Raw genomic sequence first — 25,410 nt, 5'->3', positions numbered from 1 at the left:
ATCTTGAGCACTACATTTTTTTTTACAAGTTTTAAGACATAACAGACTGTCCAAGTGTGCTGAGAGAGCTGGTGAATCTCCATGCAAGGCCACTTTCTATGATCTTTGGCAGTTTGTTGAGTTTAGGAGAGATCCCCAAAGACTGTAAAAAAGAGGTATGATGTTCAACAAAAGCCAAAAGCTTTTCCTTTGCAACTGTACTGACCTTTATTTCAGTTCCTGAGGAAACTGCAGATCATGTCTTCTTGGAAGCCATTTCCAAATGAAGAAAGTGACTGTGAACAGCTAGCATGAATTTATCAAGGATAAATCACACCTGACCAAGCTGACTGCTTTTTTGCAATAAATCACTAGGTCACCAAACAAGGAGAGAGCATTGGATGTTGCCTGCCTCAGCCTTATCAAGGATTTTCACTCTGTCCACTCCACAGTTGGATATGTGAATATGATATCCTGACCTGGATGCAAGAATACTATTGGAGATAACTGGATGAATGAAAAAAAAAAAAAAAAAGAACCAACAAAAACCCAAAAACAAACAAGCAAGCAAACACCTCTCCACCTCCGGGGGGTGGGGGGAAACAAAACAAAAACAACAAAAAAACCAACACCAAACAGGCTGGAGGTTAATGGACCATAGTGTACTGCAGGCCAGGAGCAAGAAGAGTACCACAGGAATCTACTCTGGGATATTCCACTTTGTTAGTGACTGTGAAAAGGCTATGAAGTGCACTCTCATCAGGTTTGCAGATGACATCAAATTGGGAGAGACAGTCAAATGTGCTCAAGAACAGTGCTGCTATCCAGAGGGACCTCCAGTGGAAATGGTTTACAGGAGTTCTATGAACTTCAACAAGGGCAAGTGCCAAGTCCTACACCTGGGAATTAATAACTCTTGTACATAGAAAGGGCTGAGAAATTGCTCTTCAGAAAAGGCCTTGGTGCCCTGGCAGTCAGAAAGCTGAGAAGGTCAAAAGGATCCTGGACTGGACAAACAAGAGCACAGACTGACTGAAATTATGATTCTCTCTTATTTTAACTTCCTTAGACTCCATCTTGAATACTCCATCCAGTTTTGAGATATTGGTTAACTGTAGTGAGCTCAGTGGAGGGCTGCCAAGGCAATCAGGGGCTGGAGTACTTGTCCTGTGAGGCAATATCAGCCTGGCAGTAGCCATCAGGAGGTTATTGAGAAGACAGAGGCAGGCTTTTTACATTGGTACATGATGGAAGGATGAGGGGACAATAGGCACAATTTAGAACAAGAGAAGTTCAGACCGTATATAAGGAGGAAATTTTTTTCCCATGTGGACAGTCAGGAAGTGAAACAGGTTGCCCAGAACAGTCTCCATCTGGGAAGGTTTTTCAAGAACCAACTGAATAAGGTTTTCAAGAACCAACTGAATAAAGCCCTTAGCAACCTGGCCTGACCTCTGTTAAACCTGCTTTGAGCAGGAGCCTGGCCTAGAGATATGCTGAGGTCACTTCCAGGGCACCTCAGGGAGGAGATCAGGAAAGCCAAGGCACAACTGGAGCTTAACTTGGCTAGGAATGGGAAAAATAACAAGGAATGGTTTCTTCAGGTACATAGGACAACCAAGGAAGGTGAAAGAAACTGTACCACCTTGATGAGCGAAATGGGAGACGTGGCTACAACTGACATGGAGAAGGTTGATGTGCTCAAAGCTTTTGCCTCAGTCTTCACTGGCAAGTGCTCTAGTCACATGACCCAACTCACAGAATACGAAGACAGGAACTGGGAGAATCAAGTACTGCTCACTGTTGCAGAAGATCAGGCAGGTTCAAGACCATTTAAGGAATCTGAAGGTGCACAGCTGCATAGGACCAGATGAGATGCATCTGCGGGTCCTGAGAGAAATGGCAGATAAAGTTGCTAGGCCACCATTCATTATATGTGAGAAGTCGTGGCAGTCCAGTTAGGGTCCCACTGACTGGAAAAACGGAAACATAACTCCTGTTTTTAAACAGGGGAAAAGGGAAGACATGGGGAACTACAGACCAGTCAGTCTCACCTCTGTGTCCAGTAAGATCGTGGAGCAAATACTCCTGGAACCTAGACATATGAAGGACAGAGAAGTAATTGGTGATAGCCAACAGGCTTCACTAAGGGCACATTGTGCCTGACAAATCTGGTGGCCTTCTATGATGGTGTTACAGCAGTAAGTGGATGAGAGAAGAGCAACCGACACCATCTGCCTGGACTTGTGCAAAGCATTTGACACTGTCCCACAAGACATCCTTGTCTCTTAAATCAGAGACATGTATTTGACAGATGGACGACTCTGTGGATAAAGAATTGGCTGGGTGGTCACACTCAAAGAGTCAATGGCTCGATGTCCAAGTGGAGACCAATGACAAGTGTTGTCCCTCAGGGGTCTGTAGTGGGACCATTGTCATTTTTGTTAGTAACATGGACAGTGAGATTGAGTATACCCTCAGCAAGTTTGTGGGTGACGTCAAGCTGAGTGGTATGGTTCATACTCTAGAATGAAGGGGTACCATCCAGAGGGACCTTGGTAGGCTTGAGATGAGAGGTGGGCCTGTGCACACCTCATTAAGTTCAACAAGGCCAAGTGGAAGGTCCTGCACATCGGTCAGGGCAATCCCAAGCACAAATACAGGCTGGGGAAAGAGTGGATTGAGAGCACCCCTGAGAAGAAGGTCTTAAGGGTATTGGTAGATGAAAAACTGAACATGAGCCAGCAATGCGTACTTACAGTCCAGAAAGTGAATCACATACTGGGCTGCTTCAAAAGAAGTGTGACCAGCAGGTCAAGGGTGGTGACTCTCCCCCTCTACTATATCCTTGTGGGACCCCACTTGGAGTACTGTGTTCAACTCTGGGGTCCCTGACACAAGAAGGACAGGGACCTGTTGGAGGGATCCAGACGAGGGCCACAAAGATGGTCAGGGGGCTGGAGCACTTTGCATATGAGGACAGGTTGAGTTGTGGTTGTACAGCCTGGAGAAGAGAAGGCTTCAGGGAGACCTTATAGTGGCCTTCCATTACTTCGAGGGGGGCTACAGAAAAGATAAGGAGGGACACTTTATCAGTGAGTGTAGTGATAGGAAGAAGGGTAACTGGTTTTAAACTGAAAGAGGATAGAATTGCATTGGATATAAGGAAGACATTTTTCATAATGAATGTGGTGAGATACTGGAAGAGGTTGCCTGGAGAAGTTGTGGATGCCCAATCCCTGGAAGTGGTTCAAGGTCAGGTTGGCTGGGGCTTTGAGCAACCTGGTCTAGTGGAAGGTGTCCCTGCCCATGGCAGGGCAGTTGGAACTAGATGATCTTTAATGTCCCTTCCATCCCAAACCATTCTGATTCCAGCTTTAATTGCCCTGTAAGCCTGTGATATGCATATGGGTGAAAATGCTTTTTAGAAGATCCTTCCAGGCTTCTGCCAGCGAAAGTTCAGTACAGTATATAATTTGCTAGAATATTGTAGCTGTAACAATTCTAGAAATAGGCAAGAATAATTCAGATACCTTGCAGCGTACTGAGGTAAAATGTTATTTCTGTATAGTGAAGTTATTTTTGCATGTATATATAATAGCGTGTATATAAATGTGTATGAATATTTATATATTTATGTATAGCTTTCTTTTGACTCTGAGAAATTCTGTTTGTGTCACTACTCCCTTTTTTTGCTATGTCATTGGTTCATTAATTTAAGCTGTAAGGAACATTGAGTACTTACATAGTGGGGTGCTTGTCTGTGTTGCTAGTTATAAACGCTCATGTACTAAAGTGATAATTTATTTAATGTTGCTATTCCCTAAATTTTTACAAAATAAAGTAGGAATACTTTTTCTCATATCCTTTTAAGTTCAAGTACTCTGTTAACTCAAAGATGTCAGAAATTCTGATTTCATCCTTAAGAAGCTGGAGTATAGAATCAAACTCAGTCATGCGTTTCAGCAACTTATGTAGATGATTTCCATTTGCTTATAACAACGTATAGTTATTATCTAGATGTAACCATATACACACACAGGGAATTTGTTTTATTATTTTAGAAATAAATTGCTTATTTGTTTCAACAGAAATTGAAAAGGAAAGCTGTGGGGATCCTGGAACACCATTGTATGGTATCAGAGAAGGGGATGGATTTTCAAACCGTGATGTTTTAAGGTTTGAGTGTCAGTTTGGATTTGAATTAATTGGAGAGAAATCTATCATTTGCCAAGAAAATAACCAGTGGTCTGCGAACATACCAATCTGTATTTGTATGTACCAAATATTTTTTATTATTCTTTTTAAAACATAACATTATGATGTTTTTTCTTATATGTCATAATTTGTGTAATTGATTGTAGAGTTAGCACAATGCAAATAAATCTGATGACAGGATAAATTTACTTTAATTCAGTGGTGGATTACCCTAATGATTATGGCCAAGACAGGCTCTAGAACTGCTAAAATACTTTCTTTCTTTTACTAGCAACTATTAAAACAGTTATCTTTATGTAATTTGATATAATGTTTTATTATTGGCTTTTTTATAGGACTCTGTAGATTTTGTATGTATGATACACTGTTTATAGCCACACTTACACATTTCCTTAGATTAGAAGTTGCTGAATTGTAATCAAAGGTTTAAATTATTTACATTTTTTGCCCCATGTATTATATATTAATGTGTTTTAGTACTTAAATGATCATAGACATTTATAGCTCTTACAGTTGCATTGTACAGCATAAGTAAAACCAATGATGTGAGATGTATTTGTGGCAACACTTTTCTTAACTTTTCCACTAAAATAGTGCAGATCAGATATATTGATTGCAATCAGTTGCTTTCATCCCTGCAACTCAATTTCATGTGGCTTAACTGAAAAAGTTGAATATAAAATATTATCCTGATAACCAGAAAACTTTGTTGTCTCTCTGAGGCTAGTTAATTTCTTGTGTTTTGTGTGAACAACAAAAGATAAGGGTGCTATTGACTTTCTGCCTCTTTAATGTGCTCAGTGAGAGGTCTGCTCATCTAAACAGTTCCCTAAAGGAGAAAATAAGTGGTTCCAAGTGATTAAGGATTGTTGAACATGCGTAAATTTTAAGGACTGCTGTGGGCTTCCAATGCAACAAGGATGATCTTTATTACTTGGGGACTCTGTTTGGGAGGTAGTTTTATTAAGGGTAAGGGAATAAAGAGGTAAAAAAAAAAACCAACCAAAAACAAACCCCCCCACCTTCTCACTGCCTTCACAGATCATAACAAATATTGAATTATTGAGTTGAAGTAATCAGCAAGTTTAAGCATCTCTTACAAAAACCTAATAATAAAATAGTTCCTTATTGAAATGCTTTATTCTATTATCTAATTTCCTTCTCTCTTTTTTTGGCAGTTCCTTGCCTTTCCAATTTCACTGCACCAATGGGAACAGTTCTCTCACCTGATTATCCAGAGGGATATGGGAATAATTTAAACTGTATCTGGACAATAATTTCAGACCCAGGGAGCCGAATCCATCTCTCTTTTAATGACTTTGACTTGGAATCTCAGTTTGACTTCCTTGCAGTTAAAGATGGTGACTCTCCAGATTCCCCTATAATAGGAACATTTACTGGTGCTGAAGTTCCTTCCCACCTTACCAGTAATGGTCATATTTTGCGTCTGGAATTTCAAGCTGACCATTCAATGTCAGGACGTGGATTTAACATCACTTATAACAGTGAGTAAGAGTAATTTTTATTATATGTGTGTGTTTCATTTTCCACATACAGTTTACGAGAGTTACGTGTATTTAAAACGACACTATGATAATACGTCTGCAAATAAATGCTATATGCCTACAAATACCTAATTTAGCTGTTTAGATTGTCTTTCAAATACAGTGCTAGGGCTGAAAATATGTGTATGTTTATCATTTACTGCATTAGAAAGCATTATGATGGGAGTGTTTAGAAGACTGACAAATCAGGGTGGCTTGAAACTTTACTAAATTTGTTAAAAGCACACTTTGTGCTGTTGGTTAAATCCTACATAACATTGATTACCATCATTATAAGTACAAAACTGTTAATCTTGAATACAAATATGTTAGCTTAGCTGGGAAGTATGTAATCCTCTGGAGCTGGTGGCTGCAGTCCATGCTAGCTCCTAGTCACTACTGTTAATGTGGGCAGCAGTAGGAGCTCTGATAAGAGAAGTCAAAGCGCAATAGGCTCGTCTTCTCTTTCTGTGTTTTACCTTCTTTATGGCTGATGATTTTAAGCTATTTTTTCTACTCCCAGAAAAGGAGGTCTACTGTTCTGGTACTACTTACCTTGGTTTTTTTTTGTCTTGCCAGTCATCCTTTTGTATTCAGGATGGTGTCTGGCCTATTTGCAGTCTCTTGTGGTTATCTTGTCTTTTGTTTAGCAATTCTTTGCTACTTGGGTGACTTCTATGTGCAGCTACACCTGTCTGTCTTTGCCTTTTGACAATCAAATTGCTTACATGCTTATGTAAAAAGCTTGTATGTTATGCCTGGCTACTACATTACAATGTTAAAAAGAATACTTAAATACTGTTTTAAATTACTTTGGCTTGGTATGCTTGTATATAGGCTGGAGGTAAGTTCATGTTATTATATCCTGATCAATACACTTTTAACTTGGAGCTGTAAAACAGCCATGGGGCAGGGGGGGAGAAATTTCTAGACTGACATTCAGAGCAACTGCAGTAAATAGTAGTTGGGCTTCTGTCTTGAGCACTCTGAATTGTACCTACATATTTGTAGCTTTTGGAAGGGAAACCAGCATCTTCTGTCACCTTTTGTATTTAGTTCATCTATTACACAGAACCAGAGATTCTCCTGTTAAAATGTAGTTCTGTATATTTCACTTGGTTTGATCCTGGGGGAGATGAAGAGGTTGAAACTAATGAAAAACATATATAGCTCCACATTTACTACTTGGTTCTACATTTCCTGACAGCATAATAATTGAAGGTGACATTAAATATCTTCTCCACTACTAGATACCATTAGCACTTATTCACCTTGCTTTTTGTAGGCAAAATCCTTGCATTTTTTCTGAAGGACATATGAAGAACTGCCTCGGTTGTATTGCTATCAAACTATTTGGCATTTATCCCACACCAAAGTCCAGCAGGATATGTTCCCAGCTAGGGCAGACATGATGATGCAATATGTAAACCCACACCCTGAATAACACTGAAAAATATAGCATGAAGCTTTCCTGGGAGCATATGCAAAATCAAATTTTGCCACCTGAACACTGAAGTGAGAAGGACTAGGTTTAGCCAGATTGTTCCTTTTGGGGAGCTGGAAGGAAATTGGAAGGGGCAAAAATGCCTAAGGTGTCAGACTTGCAACTATGTGTAGATGGTAGGGGATAGTAGGAGGGTAGGATGGTAGGGATGAGAGAGTGGCTATCGGGGTGATTATCACATCCTCCAGCCAGTGCTGCCCCACCTCACAGATTTTTTTCTCTTTTTTTTTTTTTTTTTTTTCTGATGGTAGAGGTAGCAAAGTAGTTTTCCATGCCAACAGGTAGACAAAATAGGGAAAAGATGGTGGATATTTTGATATTCCCAAAATTCTGATGTCATGAGTGCCATTCCTGTGCTTCTCCTTAACACCCAAGTGTATGTGAATTCCAGAGGCTTACTTGGAATGTCAGTGAATTTTTGACTGCATGATTTGAAGGAGAGCTGTGTACCCACATCTCTCCTTACCAGAAGAATGTGTTACATGCTTGGCTTTATGAGAAAAATAGTCTTTATTGTTGAAGATGTTTTACTATGAAAAAATATATTAAAAAATCCATTAAACCAAAAATCAAATAAGATTTAGTGAGCTTGGTAATTGAAAGACCCAGACGCCACATTTTTCTCAAAGGAATGTTAATAATTAATATTATTGTCATAGAAGTGCAAGGACTAAATTCCCCTGTGGCTCTCTATCTTGCATCACAGTTGACCTCTCCATCTTTTTTGTTTCTCTCTGTTTTATTTTGGTTTACTTTGTCAGTCTTTCAGAGAAGTATTTCTTTAGACAGCTTAAATCTTGCTATCTGAAAAGGAGAGAGAGAAGCTGACGCCAGATTACTGTGTAAATAAGTTTTTTTTCCCCCGATATTGTCTTATATTTCAGCTCCCAGGCCTCTACCTTAGCTGCTTCATCCCCAGGCAGTTTCTCACAAATGTAGTATGTAAGCATGAAGAAAATGTGGTGTTTTCTTGTGTTTTTTTATAGCTACCAGTCATCACTGCAAACTAAACTTTGAGCTGTAGATAGGTATCTTAGTACCATAACTAAATACTGGAAAGTCTGGGGTTATTCAGTGCTATTGAAATATAAAATCAGTTATAATGAAAATGGGATACTGAATCCATGTTTCTTAACAGAAATTGTAACATTTGCTCTATGCTTTCTTCTGTTTCTAGTCCTTTTAACATTTATAAGAGTTCTTTTTACTACTTTAAGGTTTCATTGTGGTGTGCTAAATCTAGTGATGAGAAAAAAGTTATTGTTGGAGAGTCTAAGGCAGTCTTATTGGATAAAAAATTAGGCCTTTCAATGGATATTCTCAAGTCATTACATTTTGCAGAAATAGAACTGAATACAGGTTAATTGAAGTTGGATTTAAAGTCAAAATTAAAGATACAGATGATTAGTATGGAATAATCCTGATATTTAGGATTTTTTTATTTAATTTAATTTTAATTACAATTAATCAAACATTGTCAAGACATCAGTTTTAATATTTCAGTACCATATAAATATAGTTATCAGAAAAAATTCTAGACTTTTAAAAAATTTGCCGGTGTCTTTGGGCATGTGCTAGTCTGTTTATGATATCTTTTAATTAACAGTCACTTAATGTATGCACTAATAATACCAAACGTTACAGATTTATTTTTTTAAAGAAGTAACAATGCAATACTAACTTTTACCAGTTGCATAATGAAGCCCACCCGCTCTGAAAATAATTATTTTAAGGAAGTGTTTCCTATATTTGAGTAGCTTAACACATTTATTTTTATTTCTTTTTATGGCTATGTTTAAGATGGAGGTGTGTATGAATTTGTTAAACTCTGTAGTTAAAATCTACTTACAAAAGCAAAAATAACCCCAGAAAATATGTCTTAATCTTTCTTCAGTAAGGACAGCTGCAATCTGATAAATTACAGAAGTAATCTTTCCATAATAGTTTAAGTTACAAACCTATGGACTACATGGCAGCATGCCAAAAGTCAAACTGTGGGACTCTGACATCAGCCTACTGACTCGAGTGATTTTTAGCTCCGTAGTCCAAGACACCGAGAATCCTAGATGCTGGTTTTATATCCAAAGACTGCCTTAGTCTGTCTTATTGCTGTGATGGAGTATGTCCATCACAGCACATTTTTGCTGGTGCTCCCTTCTGGTACGCTTCTCAGTCTCAGTACTTCCCAGGATAGAATTCTTCAAACTGTTATGTACTACACAGCAGTATGAGTTTACATGTGATGGTACTGAATAACCTGAGAGTTGTTTACCTGGCTTAGAACAATTTTTCAAGATATTTTTTTTTTTAATGAAGTATCTCTTTACTATTTGAAATGATCTTAACTTTTGTTTCTTCTGTGATATTTTCCTCTGAAATGGTTACATTTACTCCAAAGCTATTGCTAGACTTATTAGCTAAAGCTCTTGATAGGGCAATCCACCAAAACAATCGTGCCAGTGGGCCACTCTTTTCTGGCACTATTTCCAAGGACTTTTCAAAGCACACCAGACCAGATGAGTTACGGTTAGCTTCGTTCCTGCTTTCTATCTCTTGAGATCTCTGCAGTTCCTCCCCTTCACATTTTTTTTTTTTTAATGCAAAATGTAGGTTTTAACATACTTCTCAGTTAATATTAGAACTAAAAGCTCTTCACCATCACCCTGTGCTAATATTATGCTGCCTGGCTTTTTTCCAAATACTATTTAAAGTAGCTGTGCAATCATGATAGTTGATGAGTATATATGCCAGGAAGATTGGATCTCCTCTTTACATATAGTATTGCATAAGGAACTTTTCAATGGTTTCTTGAATTATTGATGATGGTTAAAATATTAATATTTTTAGGAAGGTTTGTATATAATATTACAGCTCCACTATGAAACTTTTCTGAAGTATAGCCAGACTGAATTTTACTCATCAGATAATGTAACTGCAGCTAGGCTAGGCTAAGAAAGTGACTGCTGTTGTTGGGAAGAGTTGTCTTTCACTCTTTTGCCTCCCATAGCCATCCTATACAGTACAGTTGCTTCCATAGCAGGAGCAGCCACAACTCCAAGTTCCTGAGCTGAAATATAGAGTGATGGGTTGATTTTACAGCCTAAATAAACTGGTGTCACACACAACCAAGCTATACCTGAAGTCAAAGTTTATGCAGTCAATCCACTCGCTAAAAGTGGTGACTGTGCATAAAGTATTGAAAACATTTTTGTAACCCCTATGAAAGTTTTGTAAGCCCTATGAAGAAGTATGGGATTGTTTCATTTTTTTAATGCTATCCTCAAATGATAGACAACTCTTCAAAAAAACCCACTATTTTCATTTTCAATATACGTGGCATTTCCTAAGTCAAAATGCTAATGAATGCTTTCTCTAGTCTGTTATTATGATTCTTAATATTTCTGTAAGACAACAGCTGAGAAGTCTTTCTGCTAAGTTAATGAAATATTAGATGTTGAAAAATTTATGGGGGACCTTGGATATGTTTTATCTAGCAGAAATATTAGTAAAACTATAGAAAAATATTGTGGAAATTACTTTTTTAGGACATAGTCCTTTCTGATGTCTCCATATGTAAATCTATTAATGAAGATATAATTTGCAGTCATCCTATATGAGGGTGGTGGATATTGTGTTTGTAATACTTTTTTCTCTCTGAAAATTCAAAATTTTAAAAATTCTAACATTTATGTGCAATTTTCTTCTTAATAAATAAAAAATCAAAATATACTGACTAATTAATACATATCTTCTAATGATTTTGCTATAAATATGACTTTGCTCACTTCTGGTGGAAGATGAGCTTCTTTGTTCTCCCAGTGTAAGCTATATTCTGTAGTAGAAGACATGGACTGTCTTTGTTATAGTATCTATATATGTACAAGGAAAATACAATTTGTTTAATTTGCCCATAGATAAACTTGAAATTCTGGAAGGATTTATACATACTAGTAATTTCTTTGACCTTAAACATAACGATATGGTTAAAGTTTCAGGGGTTTTGTTTCTTTACCAGCATCACCCCTTTTATAGCTGTTCACTGGCTTTCAGTACAGGAAACAAAATAGGCTATGGCAATACCAGGAATGCTGAGGTCAGTATGGCTTGAATGGTTGTGACGGTGAATTGAAAATACAGAAGGTGACTAAGTTATGATATCATAGATGCTTGCCCGGCCCTTCTGATGGATGCTTCTGGCCCATTGTAACATTGGATAAGATGGGCTGTTGGAAAGGAGAACTTAGCCATCACTGAAATCTGCCAGCAGTAACATCCATTCTAAGATTCATGCAGGTGTACTTTATTATATTTTAAGCAAATTTAATAATAGTTCACATGTTCTGCTGTTAGTCAAGCTTTTGTTTCTTATTGTTTCCTAATATGTTTTGTATTTTCTTACTAGCAGAATAAAATCCGAAGAATGTCATCTTACTTGCAAGAGTTAACACACAATATTTACCCCCACCCCTTCTTTTTTCTTTTATAAAGCATTTGGGCATAATGAGTGCCCTGATCCTGGAGTGCCAATCAATGCTCGGCGTTTTGGAGACAACTTTCAACTGGGGAGCTCAATTTCTGTTATATGTGAGGAAGGATTTATTAAAACACAAGGAACTGAAACGATTACTTGCATGTTAATGGATGGAAAAGTAATGTGGAGTGGACCGATTCCTAAGTGTGGAGGTATGTGTAATATTTCTTTCTGATCCAGGAAAACTTCCTGTAATGTCTTGTAAGTGGTCACCAAATGAAGTTCAGTTTTGCAAAGGGATTGTGCATAACTCCTGTAAAACCTAGTCCTTAATAAAGGAGTCTAGTGAGGCATAAGCTTTTTTTATAAACCTGTTTGCAGGAGCAGCTTTTTCTCATAGCAGTTATAAAAACAGAAGAAAAACACAGAAAAAATTGTCATAAACATCAGTAATGTGAGCACTGCTATATAACCTCTGTAACAGTGAAGGCTCATCTGAGAAACCTATTAGGACTGGAATGGGAATAGTTTACTCTGTTCATACTTTCAGATAGCTCTCAATTGGTACTGGTGGAACTACAATTTCCCAAAGACATTTTATCTTTGAAAGGATCACTCCTGTCTTTTTTTAAAATTCTTTTTTAAAGCATGTATTTGTCCAATTTGAGAATCTGTTTAAAGCAATGAGCTTCAGTGCTAGCAATGCACCACTAATACTCATCTCTGCATTTTTGAATTCCATTCCAATCAGTATCATGATTGGCCTTGTTAATATCTGGGAGAATGAAATAGCAGGGAAGAAGAACATAAGAAAAACCTTCTGTTTTCATTGAACCTTATTTTAGCATATTGAAGGTTTCTGTTCTTCAACTTTGATTTTAAATCTCATTAAGGCTTTTGTTCAGCTTGTCACTGAAAATTCTTAGAGCAGTCAAGAACCTGTGATTTTTGTTTTGTTTTATTTTGTGTTGTGTTTTTTAAATTATTTTCACGCAGTTCCATATAGGTTTTCTTCAAAATACAGCTATTAACTTCCTACTTCAGACAGATGAACAATTTAAATTTGAGAGTTAAGTGATATTTTTGATACAATATTGGATCAAAATGAAGATGTTGATCTCTTTTCAGATCTTAAGCTATGATATTTAAAACTATTTGAAAGGTTTTAGCAATCTGGTGCATTGCTTACGTTTCCTCTGTCCACAGTGACACCTAGGCTGGGGAAGGTTCTTGTAGCAATTGATCTTCATATTTATAGAAATTAAATACTTCCATACATCACAACCACTAAAGCACAGTGTTACGCTTATTTCCTTTGACTTGTTTATACTAATAGATATAAAAATATAATTTTTGCTTAATTGTCTTTTTTAAGATTGCTTCACCAAAAAGGAAAAAAAAAAAGAAGAATTAGTTGCTGGCAATGTTTTCTTTTTTTAAAAAAAATATGATTTAATAATGATATAATCTCTGATTTATAGTTTGCTAGTTTTTATTTTAAATAAAAGCTTAGCTCTTATTTTCACTATGTAACTGCCTTCTTAACAAAATTTGCTTGATTTTAATACATGACTGTGTCTACTTATAACAAACTGTGCATCCAGTTTACTCTTCTGATAAGTTATCATTTCATAGCTATAAGGTGGGTCAGTTTCCCTAGACAAGATTAGTATATGCTGTAATGCCCTTGCTTTATTTTAAGGTTCATTTATAACATTGCTTAAAAAAAATATAGAGTTGCATTTTCAATGTTACATTAATAATTCAGATTAATTGGAATATTGTAAAATACCTGTCTGTGCAGAAAACAGTCTGATCAATAAGTGGTCTGATGAAACATATATTGGAATCCTAGAGATTGGGCCACTGGTGTATTTGAATTAGGTGTGTTTATCAACTGTAGAATTAGATATATTTTTTTAATTTAACATAAGATTTGTAGACAAATGAAAATATTTTTAATCTAATAATGTAATTTAGTCTGCTGGGATGTTCAGAATTTCTATTGACTATGTACACATTTGCCTGTAACACATCATTCCATATAAGGTGATATTTACTTGCCTTACACACACCTCATAATTTCATTGTCATGTTTATCAAGTCAAAGACACAAACTCCACACACTGACTTATGAGCCACTGAATGTGACTGCTGTGCAGTTTTCCTTCCACTGCAGAGATGTCAACTATTACAATATATAGGAGAGACCCTTTTAATAATAAATGTGATGTGGATGGATAAGGTCAGCATACTCATTTTTGAGGGCCATCCTGACCAGGTTCTGCTGGGGCTTCCTTCCAGCCCTGCCCATAGCACAGGATCCCATTTCAGCTCAGCCTGGGGGTGTTGATCCCTGCCGCAGCAATGCCACCAGAGTGCTGGTCTCCAGCCGTGTTCTCTGCTGATCTCAGGGTGCTCATGCTCATCAAATTGCACTCATCTGATGCTCACTTAGCTGTCACCAGACCCTTTTGCTGTCACAGTCCAGTCCTTCTCACCTTATTCGGGTGGAGTTGGATGATGCTCTGTCTTTGAACTCCGGGGGGGGTGGTGGTGGGGGGGGTGGTAGGAAGCCCTACTTTCGCTGTTCCCTGATGTTTTTGAATTTGGGATTCCTGTTCTTATGCCTTTCATCCTTTTTGTGTGAGGGTTATATAGTAGACTTTCCCGTAATCTCTGGTAATACTATGCTGTTATGCCTGTGCTGCAGCTCTAACCTTCGTCCTGCATAACTCCTGTAACACCTAATATCCTGCTGTTCTGTTACATGGGTGATAAGCTCTTGAAAAAAGGGTCTAAAGCTATGAATCTACAAGATGTTCAGTGATTAGCCTGTCATCCTCAAAGATTTCTTCATACTCACATACAGAAATTTCCTGCCTCAACCCCTGCACCTGACTATACAAAGAAATGAATAGAAATAGCTTTGTGAGAATTCTTAGATCAGGCTAAGATTGTCTTTCAGTATTTGGCATAGACCTGAGCTTGTCAAAGAGATTTTGCTTGATGACAACCTCTAGTTATGTTATATTTCTACTGTTTTGTCTGTAACACACTAACAAGGGGTATGAATCTGCCAAGTAACCATCAAATTGAACTGAAAGAAAGAACAGGGGCTGAAAATCAATATAAAAAAGGTCAGGGAAACAATTCTTAGGTAACATGACTGGAGAGTTTTGTTTTCTGAAAAACAAGGCACTTTAAGCCCAGTCACCCAGATATTCTGAAGGGAAGGACTGATTGGTCTAGGAAAACAGCGCGTGATGATGAAAGTCAAATAAAAAGATCTATTGAATCTTGCACTGTAGACATCAGGAAGAACCATAATCAGGGGAAGGGTAAGAAGGATGTTCATTTAAAAAACCCCAAACCAACAGCAAAACACTATATTGTTGTCAGATCCCAAACACAAATAGAAATTACTTCTAAGTTATGCAATCTTATAACAGGCATTATTTTTAATATAATATTAATAGAAGTTTTTTTGCAGTTAGTTACAGTTTTTGTATTCCAGAGATAATCTTTAATAGTTTCATGTAAATTTTATGAGGAAATGGAGCTTTGTATGAGTTTCACAATACTGTATTCCAAATATGGTACCATACTGGCTTAGAATAAGGCCATCTGGTATTCCTATTCTTGATGTATTTTGTGGTTTATAGGCTCCATATGTATTATGAATATGTATAAGTGGTTATATACAATAAAATGTAGGGATGATAAATGCTAGAGAGTTAACCTTTTGGTTGCTGAGGTGAATATGAGTTTAAATATCTTATTGTTTTAGTGGTATTGTTTGCTGAAGGTAGTATGAAAAAGGGACTTTTAAATAAAAAGGTGAGCAAATCGCTATTTTAAAACCATCACTGAGGGGGGAAAAAAGTCTGAATCTGCATATTTAGAAATATTTGCAACATATTGAATTCTGAACTTTATATAACTTTTAGAAACCCTTTTTTTCCTACACAGTAGGAGAAAGATCGGCTATTATGTCCTTAAAAATACAAACTACTCCTTTACAACTGTTCATCATTTTATCATAGGAACTTGATAATCCACTGAGAAAAGTGAAGATCAGACAAACGTATGATATTCAAATTGAAGATCATGAATTATGTGTTAAAGAGAGAAAAATTAATATACTTTTGTAATGGAGAGGTCCAAAATGGTATAGACAATGTTATATACTGTGCTACTTGTCAAAATGAGCAACCAAAATGCTTTACAAACTATATTGGATGAAGGAAAAAAAAAAAAAAAAGAAAAAAAAAAAAGAGATAAATTTAAGGAATAGCAATGGCATTGAGAGAAAACATTGTATTTTTCACACTGGTTTTAGTAGAGACATGTGCCTGTCAACAGTACAGTAAGGCCTTTCCAGCTTTTTTTGATACACAATGTAGCTTATTTATTTTCCTTGTGTAGCCTTGTATGCGTAATGTCCACTGGAACAGTGGTATTATGAAAACTTACAGTGCATCTTTCTCTTCCTGCAAAGTGAGATGCTTCTGCTGTCTGTCTAAATGGATAATTACATGATGTTAGTAATTGAAAAAGTTCAGCATTTTCTGATAATTGCATTCATAAATAGTTATATTGGTGAATGGGTAGACTATACTCAGCAAGTTTGCCACAACACAAAACTGGGAGGAGTGGCTGATACGCCAGAGGGTTGTGCTGCCATCCAGAGGAGCCTTATCAGGTTAGAGAAATAGGCTAATAGGAGCCTCAGGAATTTTAACAAGGGGAGGTGCAAAGCCCTGCACCTGGGAAGGAGCAAGGCTGTGTACTGATACATGGTGGGAGACACCCAGCTGGAAAGCAGCTTTGCAGAAAAGGCCCTGGGGATCCTGGTGGACACCAAGTTAAACATGTGCCCTTGCTGCAAAGAGGGCTTATGACATCATGGGATGCAGGCTGAGGGATCTGATCTTTCCCCTGTACCCAGAGTACTGGTGAGGCCACACCTGGAGTTTCTGTCCAGTCCTGGACTCCTCAGTGCAAAAAAGGCTTAGACATACAAAAGAAAGTTCAGTGAAGGGCCACAAAAAATATTAACATTTCGAGCATCTCTCCTCTGAGGAAAGACTGAGAGAGGTGGGACTGTTTAGCTTGGAGAAGAGATGGCTCAGTGGGGGATCTTATAAATGTATTTTAATACCTGAAGAGAGGGTGCAAAGGAAGTGGAGCCAGAGAGACTCTTTTCAGTGGTGTCCAGTTACAGGGCCAGAAGTAATGGTAACAAATTGAAATACAGGAAGTTCCATCTGAGCATCAGGAAAAGCTTTTTTACTGTGTGGGTGACCAAGCACTAACATAGGTTGCCCATGGAGCTTGTGAAGTGTCCTTCCTTGGTGATGTTCAAAAGCTGGCTGTGTATTCATAGATCAGGTCATGTGCTTGTTTAGGTAAACTCCTAAATAAATTCTGCTAGTGGAGCAGAACTATTTTTCTATCCTCCCTCCCACTCCCAGTAGGCAATGTCCTGAGTTTGTGACCAATTCATTATGAAATCAGTTGAAGGCTGTCCCTTGTCTTCACTGGAAACTGGATCAAGTCTGTATTAAATCTATATGCAGTAGTAATTTGCATGACTCCACCTTTCCAGCAGTAACTTTATGTGTTCATAGAATGGTTTGGGTTGGAAGGGACCTTTAAAGGTCATCTAGTCCAGTCCCCTCACCATGAGCAGGGATGCTTTCCACTAAATCAGATTCTTCAAAGCCCTGTGCAGCTTGACATTGAACACTTCCAGTGATGGGGCATCCAAACTCCTTTAAGCCACCTGTTCCAGTGTCTCACCAACCTCATCATAAAAAATTCTTCCTTATATCCAATGTAAATCTACACTCTTTCCATTTAAAGCTGTTATCCTTTGTCCTAGCGCTACAGGCCTTGATGAAAAGTCTGTCTTTCTTTTAAGCCCTCTTTAAATATTGAAAAGCCATAATAAGGTCTCCCTGTAGCTTGCTTTTCTCTGGGCTGAACAACCACAAATCTCTTAGCCTTTCTTCATAGGATAGGTGTTCCATCCCTCTGATCGTTTTTGTGGCCCTCCTAACTTGCTCTAACAGGTCCATGTCCTTCTTGTGCTGAGGACCCCACAGCTGAATGCAGTACTCCAAGTGGGCTCTCACAAGAGCAAAACAGAGGGGGAAAATCACCTTCCTCGAACTGCCGACCATGCTTCTTTTTGCACAGCCCAGGGTATAATTTGCTTTCTTGGCTGCAAGCACACATGGCCAGCTTCTGTCCAATTTTTCATCCACTGATACCCCCAGGATCTCTCTGCAGGAATGCTTTCAATCCATTCATCTCTCATCATCTTCAGAAGGTCTCCTGACAGATATCTTTTGCTTTGGAAGTAAGTATTGAAGTGTTTTGGTAAAGGGCCAGAAAAGTTGGGCTCCATCCTGCGTAACAGTTACTTGGGAAGACAAACACCATAGTGCTGAACGCCCCCTTTCTTCTTCTTCCTCCAGCTTATACATACTCAGCATGATGTTATGTGGTATGGAATATCACCCTGGCCAGCCCAGATCAGCTGTCCCGGCTGTGTTCCCTGAATCTACCATGCCCCTCCAGACCTCTCACTGGCAGGGCCCAAGAAATTGAGAAGTCCTTGATCCAATATAAATACCACCTAGCACAACCAAAACCATCAGTGTCCTATCAACATTGTTCTTACACCAAATCCAAAACACAGCACTGCACCAGCTACTAGGAAGAAAATAAATTATATCCCAGACAAACTCTGGACAGCCTGGCAAAGAAACAATGAAAGCTCATCCTTCAGTTTACAAAATGTAATCCAGGGGAAAATTTCCAGCTTGATTCTGTCAGCTGTGTGAATTTTGAGGCTTTGTGAAATACAGGGTCATTTGGTGAATTTGTTTAGAAAACTGTCATAAAACTAAAAAGAAACAAGTATGTAAAAGAAAAAAAAAAGAAAAACCAACCCTGTAAGATTTTCCTTTAGAAAATGTGTTTTGTCCCTGAGGCTTCAGATCCTGCGAAGTTCACCAAATCTAATTTGGGCTGGATCAAATCCTTAATTAGCAATTAAGCAAAGAAGCTCATGATAACAATAGTTCTGTCATGCATTTATAGTTCTATAGGGTAATGTATTTACACCAAGATTCATTAGAACCAACGAAGTATTTAAGCACACTTCTAACTAGAGACATTGTGTTTTCCTAGTGTCTATAAGTTACCATATGGTTACTTCATTATTATTTATAATAAAGTTTATATGTATATATGCACATACACAGAGACACTGAAGTTCATGTTGTTCTCTATTTGTACAAATGAAGAAATCCCACTCTTGGCACATACCCACATGCAAGAGATAAGATTAGAGGTGACAAACATCCTTGGTTTAACCCTGGTCTCTTCATTCAACCCCAAGGCATTCATTGTGACACTTTCTACTGGAGTTTGCAGCTTAGAATCTACTTGTTGATACCTTTTCTTCTCAGTTGTGTTAAAAAGTTCTGTTCTACAGAGTACAGTGCCCTCCCTTCAGGTGTGGAATTAGTATGGCCAGATTTTTGACATTTTGTGAAAATATAGCTAAAAAAGAGTAAGTAATTGTTTTGAGTCTTCTGAAAACCATATCCTCCTCTACGAGGGGATATAGCGAATATAAAACTATGGCTTGATTATTCTTAAGCTGGATCGGGAACATCTACTTATCTAGTAAGTTCAATTCTTATTTATACAACAGAGGAAAAATGGGTAGCTTTATTAGGACTTTGTCTAGAATAAGGGATGTCCAGTGTTTGATACTGTTGTTAACTCTTGACAAATGAATCTTTCTCACCCAGGTTGCATCAGTGCACATCTGTACCACACAACAGATGGTAATGGAAAAGAGAGCGATGTAAATGGTTCAATTTTACTGTCTGTTTTGTATGATTTAACACTGTCTACAAAAGGTGCTATCCACTTCTTCATGGCTTATACTGTGGAGAAGCAATGAATTTTGCTTCTGCCTGCCTGTGTAAGGCACTGAAATGTATGTTGCTTGTTTTCTTCTTTGCCTGACATTGAGGACATATTTATAGGTATGATCAAAAACATTTTATGACAGAAAAATTAATTTTAATGTCAAATTTGATTTGAGTGGCTAATACGTTTTGCAGTTTCATCTTCCATAAAACAGTGAGCAATTCCTAATAAATAAATAAATTATAGGCTGCTCATCATTTGCAACTTTGGTCACCAGTTTGAGAATGTTTTGTGTAATGCTTTCCTCTTTTAAATGTTGCTTTGTTGATGGTCACAGAAAATGTATTTGTTGCAGAAAATAAATAACATAGTTTATATTACACAGGTTCTAAATTATAATCTGGTATGCTAAATAAGGCTTTACAAGTTTATGCTATTGTGTTATGGTATCCTAGTGAAAGTCAACTCATACTGTCCTATTTTTCTAGACTTTCTTTTTCCCTACAATAGGATGTAATACCTTATCAGGTCCTAATGTATTTTCAGCAGAGAATGCCTGGTTAGGTCTATTTATAAGGTCACAAGTAATGCTTACTCATGCAAGTCAGAGCAACTGTGAAAAATCTTTTTTAATAGCATTATTCCCAAGTCTCTTTTTAATACTTAAGATTCTACATAATCCATTTTAGTTTAAATAAATAAAATAATAGTTTAAACCTCCAATTTACTAAATGTCTCTACTTGCGACAGTTTTTACTGAAGTGGCTGGTTTCACTAAAGAACAGCAATTTGCAAGCACTTCCATGATTTAAGAAGTTTGGTTTAGAGTCAAGTATTTTGTGGTTTGTTTTTTTTCCCCTTCCCCCCCCAGGAATAGATAGTTGAAATTAGTTATTTGATATGTAAGATTGTAACTCAAGAAAAACTTACCTTAGTCTTCTAGAGGAAAATTTATTCAGAGATAAGTTACTTTTCTGTCTTGTCTCCTGTGTATCAAGGAGACTTTTGTATATTTGTCTATATAGATATGGTTAGTGTTTTCATATATGCGCATAAAAAATATATAGAAAGCTACATAGACATGGTCTTTTGAGGTATTTGCACTTGTGCTGAGCAATATATCTTCAGTTTACAACAATGAATATGCATTCAGTTCATAAGATGTCCTAGATATTTTAAATTGCTAGAAAAGCATTAAAACTTGTTACCCATTTTGAAAATGTTAATACTTCTAGCAATAGAATTACTGCATTTCTTAGATGTCTGGAATTCAAGATAACTCTGTTAATTAATTTCTCTATTTAGGGAATATCAGTCACCTACTGAAAATAAATAAACAAAACCATGCCAAGCATTCCCATGGTCTTTTCCTCACCCGTCCATAGTACTGAGGAGAAGATGATGTCATAAAAGTCTGACGACACATGCACTTGTCATTACATACACATGTAAATCCATTAGATGTAATGGGTTTGCATTCATGCATGAAATTAAAATCTGCACTGAGCTTCACAAGACTTAAAGCTGAAAGATTTGTCCTTTAGCAGTATTGGTTTTACAGTTCTTACTCTTCCTACCTGTGAGATTATACCATCTATGGGATAGACTAGCACTCTCCATAGCGAAAATCAGCATGTCAAACATAATTAGTACTTCTCAGAATCTGTTTTGCTCTATGACTGTCTTGACATTGATCAGCTAATGCAAAGTTCCCTCATTCTGCACAAGATTCTCTTCAACTATTTAAGAGGAATTGTTATTAAAAAAAATGCTCATCATCTTTGTAATACCTACAGCTGGAGAGATTATTCCTGTAATTAAAGTGTCAGTAAACCATTGAAAAATTTTAAACAAGATTACCAACAGCTTCAGTTTCAATTATCTTTTAACACTTTTTTCAGCTTATATTTGCTCAATATCTCTGAGAGAAAAAGTACATGTTATTTCTAGTAATTCTTCTTGCAGATGTGTATATTACAGTATTTAATCTATATTTCTCACGTGCTTCAAAAATATTAACTGATCTTGTACGAATGGTAAGTATGTCTTTTCATGAATGAGGAATTTGAACTGCCAACATGAGAAGCGAAATGTTTGTGGTATGACTGGGTTCATGTCAAAGTTAAAAAACATAATCACTAGTTTCTAGCTTGATACTCAACTGAAACTTTTGCAAGTTTTTCAAATCTCTGTGTTCACAAAAGCGGAGGTAATGATGCTTTTTAAACACTGTGTTTTGCTGTACGTTCTTTATTATAGGAAAATAGATTATACCTGTAAGAATACAGTAAAAAAGCTTTGTCAGAAATTATCGAACAGTTTATTGTACATAATTCAGTTGTCTCCATTTAATTCTGAACCCCACGGTATTTGTCAGCTTTGAAGCCTTGTTGCATCCTCCTGCAACTAGATTTTTTAAATTTGTTCATTATAGATGTCCTGTATTGAAAGTGATAAATATGAATTACATATAATAAGTCTGTGTTATTATACCTTTCTCTTTGTTTCATTTTTAGCTCCATGTGGTGGGCATTTTTCATCTCCAAGTGGAGTAATCCTCTCTCCAGGCTGGCCAGGGTATTATAAAGATTCCTTGAATTGTGAGTGGGTGATAGAAGCTGAACCAGGACACTCTATCAAAATTACATTTGAAAGGTCTCGGCTAATGTTTCTCTTATTTAATATTTTCCAGGTTTTACCCAGAAGCAGGAGTTTTATTAGCTCTGCCATAACATTAATTTGCACTATATCTAAGCCCAAGTAATTGTATTATCAGATAGCATTTTCCAAAACATCTTACTACCTTCAGAGAATAAATTTTATCTTCAGTATAATTTCTACTTTGATGCACTGAAAAGTTTTTGAAATTCTTACCCTTTTGCATGTATTTAACCCTGTCTGGCCCAGTTAAAAATTTTATCAGTGTTTAAAGATTAGCATGTTTCATGCTAATGTTTCATTGCTTGTAACTGTATTGCTATGATGAATTATGAAGTATTTTTTTCTCTCAAAACCATGAAATCTTCAACTCTGAAAATCCAAATCAACCATGAAAACTGAACTAAATTTATCTACTTTGAATAATTATCAAAACAGCTGACCTTTTTGAGAAAGGACTGTTTGCTGTCAGGGTGGAATTCCCATTTCCCCAAATTACTGCAGCATTCTGCTTTTCCTATATTACTGCCTGTTACTTAGGTCCCTTCCTGATTCCAGGGATTGAAATGTACTGGAGGACTTTCTCATCGTAGCAAGACATGGGCATTCATTTAAATGCGTTTATAGGAAAGCATAACAAAAAATGTAATTAAAAAAATGCTATGTATTCTACATATATTCAAGGATGTTTCAGATTCTTTTTAGTTGTAAATATTAAAAGGTTAGATAATGATCTGGTAAAAAAAGGGCCTTTGATGATCAAAGTTATAGTGCGCAAATATCATGCAAGTACTTTTCAGTTGCTATTTATGCATCATTGACTACGCTTGGTCACACTCAACATAAAAGAGACAATATCACTTCATTTTAATACAATTCAGAAATTATTAGCAGAGTATGAAATTTACCATCTTCTATCAAAATTTCTCATTATTCAAGATTTTACAAATCTTATTATGTAAAAACTTCTCTAGTACTATAACATACACCTATAACAAACTGTTCACAAGACGTTCAATAGAATCGAAGGACAGGTGATATGGACACTTCAAAGGTATTTTCAATCTTTAATCTCAAATGAAAGATAGTCTTCCAAAATTACTAGTACTGTGTATTAGCTTAAAATGTAGGTTTACTAAATTTTTACTTATTAAAATACAAAAGAGAAGTGAATAACTCCCACTTGCAGAAATTAGTCAAACTCATATTTGTTCAAAATTAGAAAAAAAATCAGTGTTCTTTAATGTCCTGTAAAACAAATAAAAAAATAAAAATTTTGGAACTTTCATTAACTCAAGTTTTTAAAATAAAAATATAATTTCAGTTTTTTAATTGATCATATTCAACTGCACATTTGATGGGGACAGTCATTTCAAAGTGAAAAACATTTGTCTCTTTATCTGCAAATTTCTGTACTAGCTGTTTTTTTCCTCCTTTGCACCTGAGTTTCATGAAATCTGAGTCTCCTGTGTAACTTTTTGTTTCTAATGTGTTAACCTTTTGTCATAAAATTGCACAACCTCTATTACTCTTGTAGATAAGAGCAGTAAGAACAAGGTGTGGTCTCTTTATATCACAGAGCACTTCTATCTTCTTTATAAGATAATCTCATTATGACATTATGACACTTGTTTTTGCATTGCTGCTCATTTTTGAACACTTTTGTCACTTGCCATAAATTGTACTGATATGCATATTGCTCAGTTGCAGCAGCTCAGAGAGGCCTTACATACATATAAGTGCGTGTATGCTTATGTGTTTCTATGCAGGAGTAAGTGTAAAAATACATCTATGTATGTTCACAAAAATGCACTTAGTTATAAAATTACATGTTTGGGTAGAAAGAAAAAGTTTGATTGTTTGGGTTATGTAATAATCTTTATAGCGTACCAAAAGAAAACATTTTGGAAAGAACTAAAGTTAGGTTTTTTACTTAGACTTTATTATTTTTCACATAATTTAAATTTAATTTCTGAGGCATTTGTTATTTTGGTTTCTTCTAAAGACTTGTTCTAACCTGACTGTCCTTGTTCTGCTCTTTCTGCTTGCAAATCTTCAGCTGGACTTTAAGGCAGAAGGGTAATTTTGTTGAAATATGTGCTTTTAAAACTATAGCTAAATGACTTTCCTATATGACTTTTTTTTAAAAGGTTGTATTTTGCCCAGTTCTTGAAAAATAAAGATTCTTTCTCTAGCCTTTCTTGGTGCCAACAGTAAGACTTGCACAATAGATGTAGTTACTGGAAAGATCTTTAATTTCTCAGCCAGGGCAAAACATTTATATTATGTCTAAAATCTTTACATCCTTTCTTTCTGGATTTTTTAAGAGGAAGAGAAGAGTTCTTACCCATACATACTTCCCACAGAGTGGTACCTTTACCATTACATCAGTTTATCACTTGGACAGTAGTTTAATTCTTTTTAATCTCCCATTTTCCTATGGTTTCTGTCTTACACGATTGCATATGTGCCACGTACGGCATTCTATGACTGTATGCTGAAGTGTTCCTGTGTCATGGAGCCAGACATGTAGGTGGAAAGAAAGTGATCTACAGACAAGGCAAATAACTATAACTATTAATTTTTGCCTTTTCAGAGGTGTCATAATAACTTTTTCATATTTTGTTTTATGATCATGCATGTATACCTTAAGGAGTTTACTCCTGTTGTACAGGCATAGCTATGATAGATAATCTGTTGAATAATTGTTATGAATCAGTAGCTTGTTATGCTGAATTGAAATGATAGAAGTGAGAAATGCAAGTGCCATTCTTCATTGTAATGAAGTGTTTATCATGAGGCCTAATTATGAGTATTTAAATGCTAGGGATGTTAATCAGCAAACTACTGATTGGAGTACTAGTCACATTTGACTAATGAGTATGCACTGTGCAGCAGTCTCTTAGAAACAAAGATGCATGTTGTAAATATTAAAGCAGCTTTTTCTGTTCAAATAAGATAAAAAAAGTGTGTCGCCTCCTGTGTTCAAGCTTGTTTCACTCTTTTCTGCTTGAACAAATTTTTGTGAGTCGTCCATAAGAATACACTTCACATAACAGTGAAGCCATCCAGGTTAATTT

The 25,410-nt window shown here is 36.5% G+C and overlaps 1 protein-coding gene across 2 annotated transcripts in view; it reads left to right on the top strand.

Annotated features, from left to right (window-relative positions):
- Positions 1-25,410, top strand: part of CSMD3 (CUB and Sushi multiple domains 3) — a 726,030-nt gene that overhangs the window by 407,868 nt on the left and 292,752 nt on the right. For both annotated transcript variants that reach the window (XM_040588420.1, XM_040588419.1), the window contains 4 exons: positions 4,071-4,253; positions 5,376-5,702; positions 11,734-11,928; positions 22,189-22,327. In XM_040588420.1, the coding sequence (XP_040444354.1) occupies positions 4,071-4,253; positions 5,376-5,702; positions 11,734-11,928; positions 22,189-22,327 (844 nt within the window). The remainder of the gene's footprint in view (positions 1-4,070; positions 4,254-5,375; positions 5,703-11,733; positions 11,929-22,188; positions 22,328-25,410) is intronic.

The sequence above is a fragment of the Falco naumanni genome, chromosome 3 (assembly GCF_017639655.2).
Source record: "Falco naumanni isolate bFalNau1 chromosome 3, bFalNau1.pat, whole genome shotgun sequence".
Classification (NCBI taxonomy): Eukaryota; Metazoa; Chordata; class Aves; order Falconiformes; family Falconidae; genus Falco; species Falco naumanni.
The sequence above is the reverse complement of the archived record's forward strand: the minus strand, read 5'-3'. Positions and strand labels throughout refer to the sequence as shown.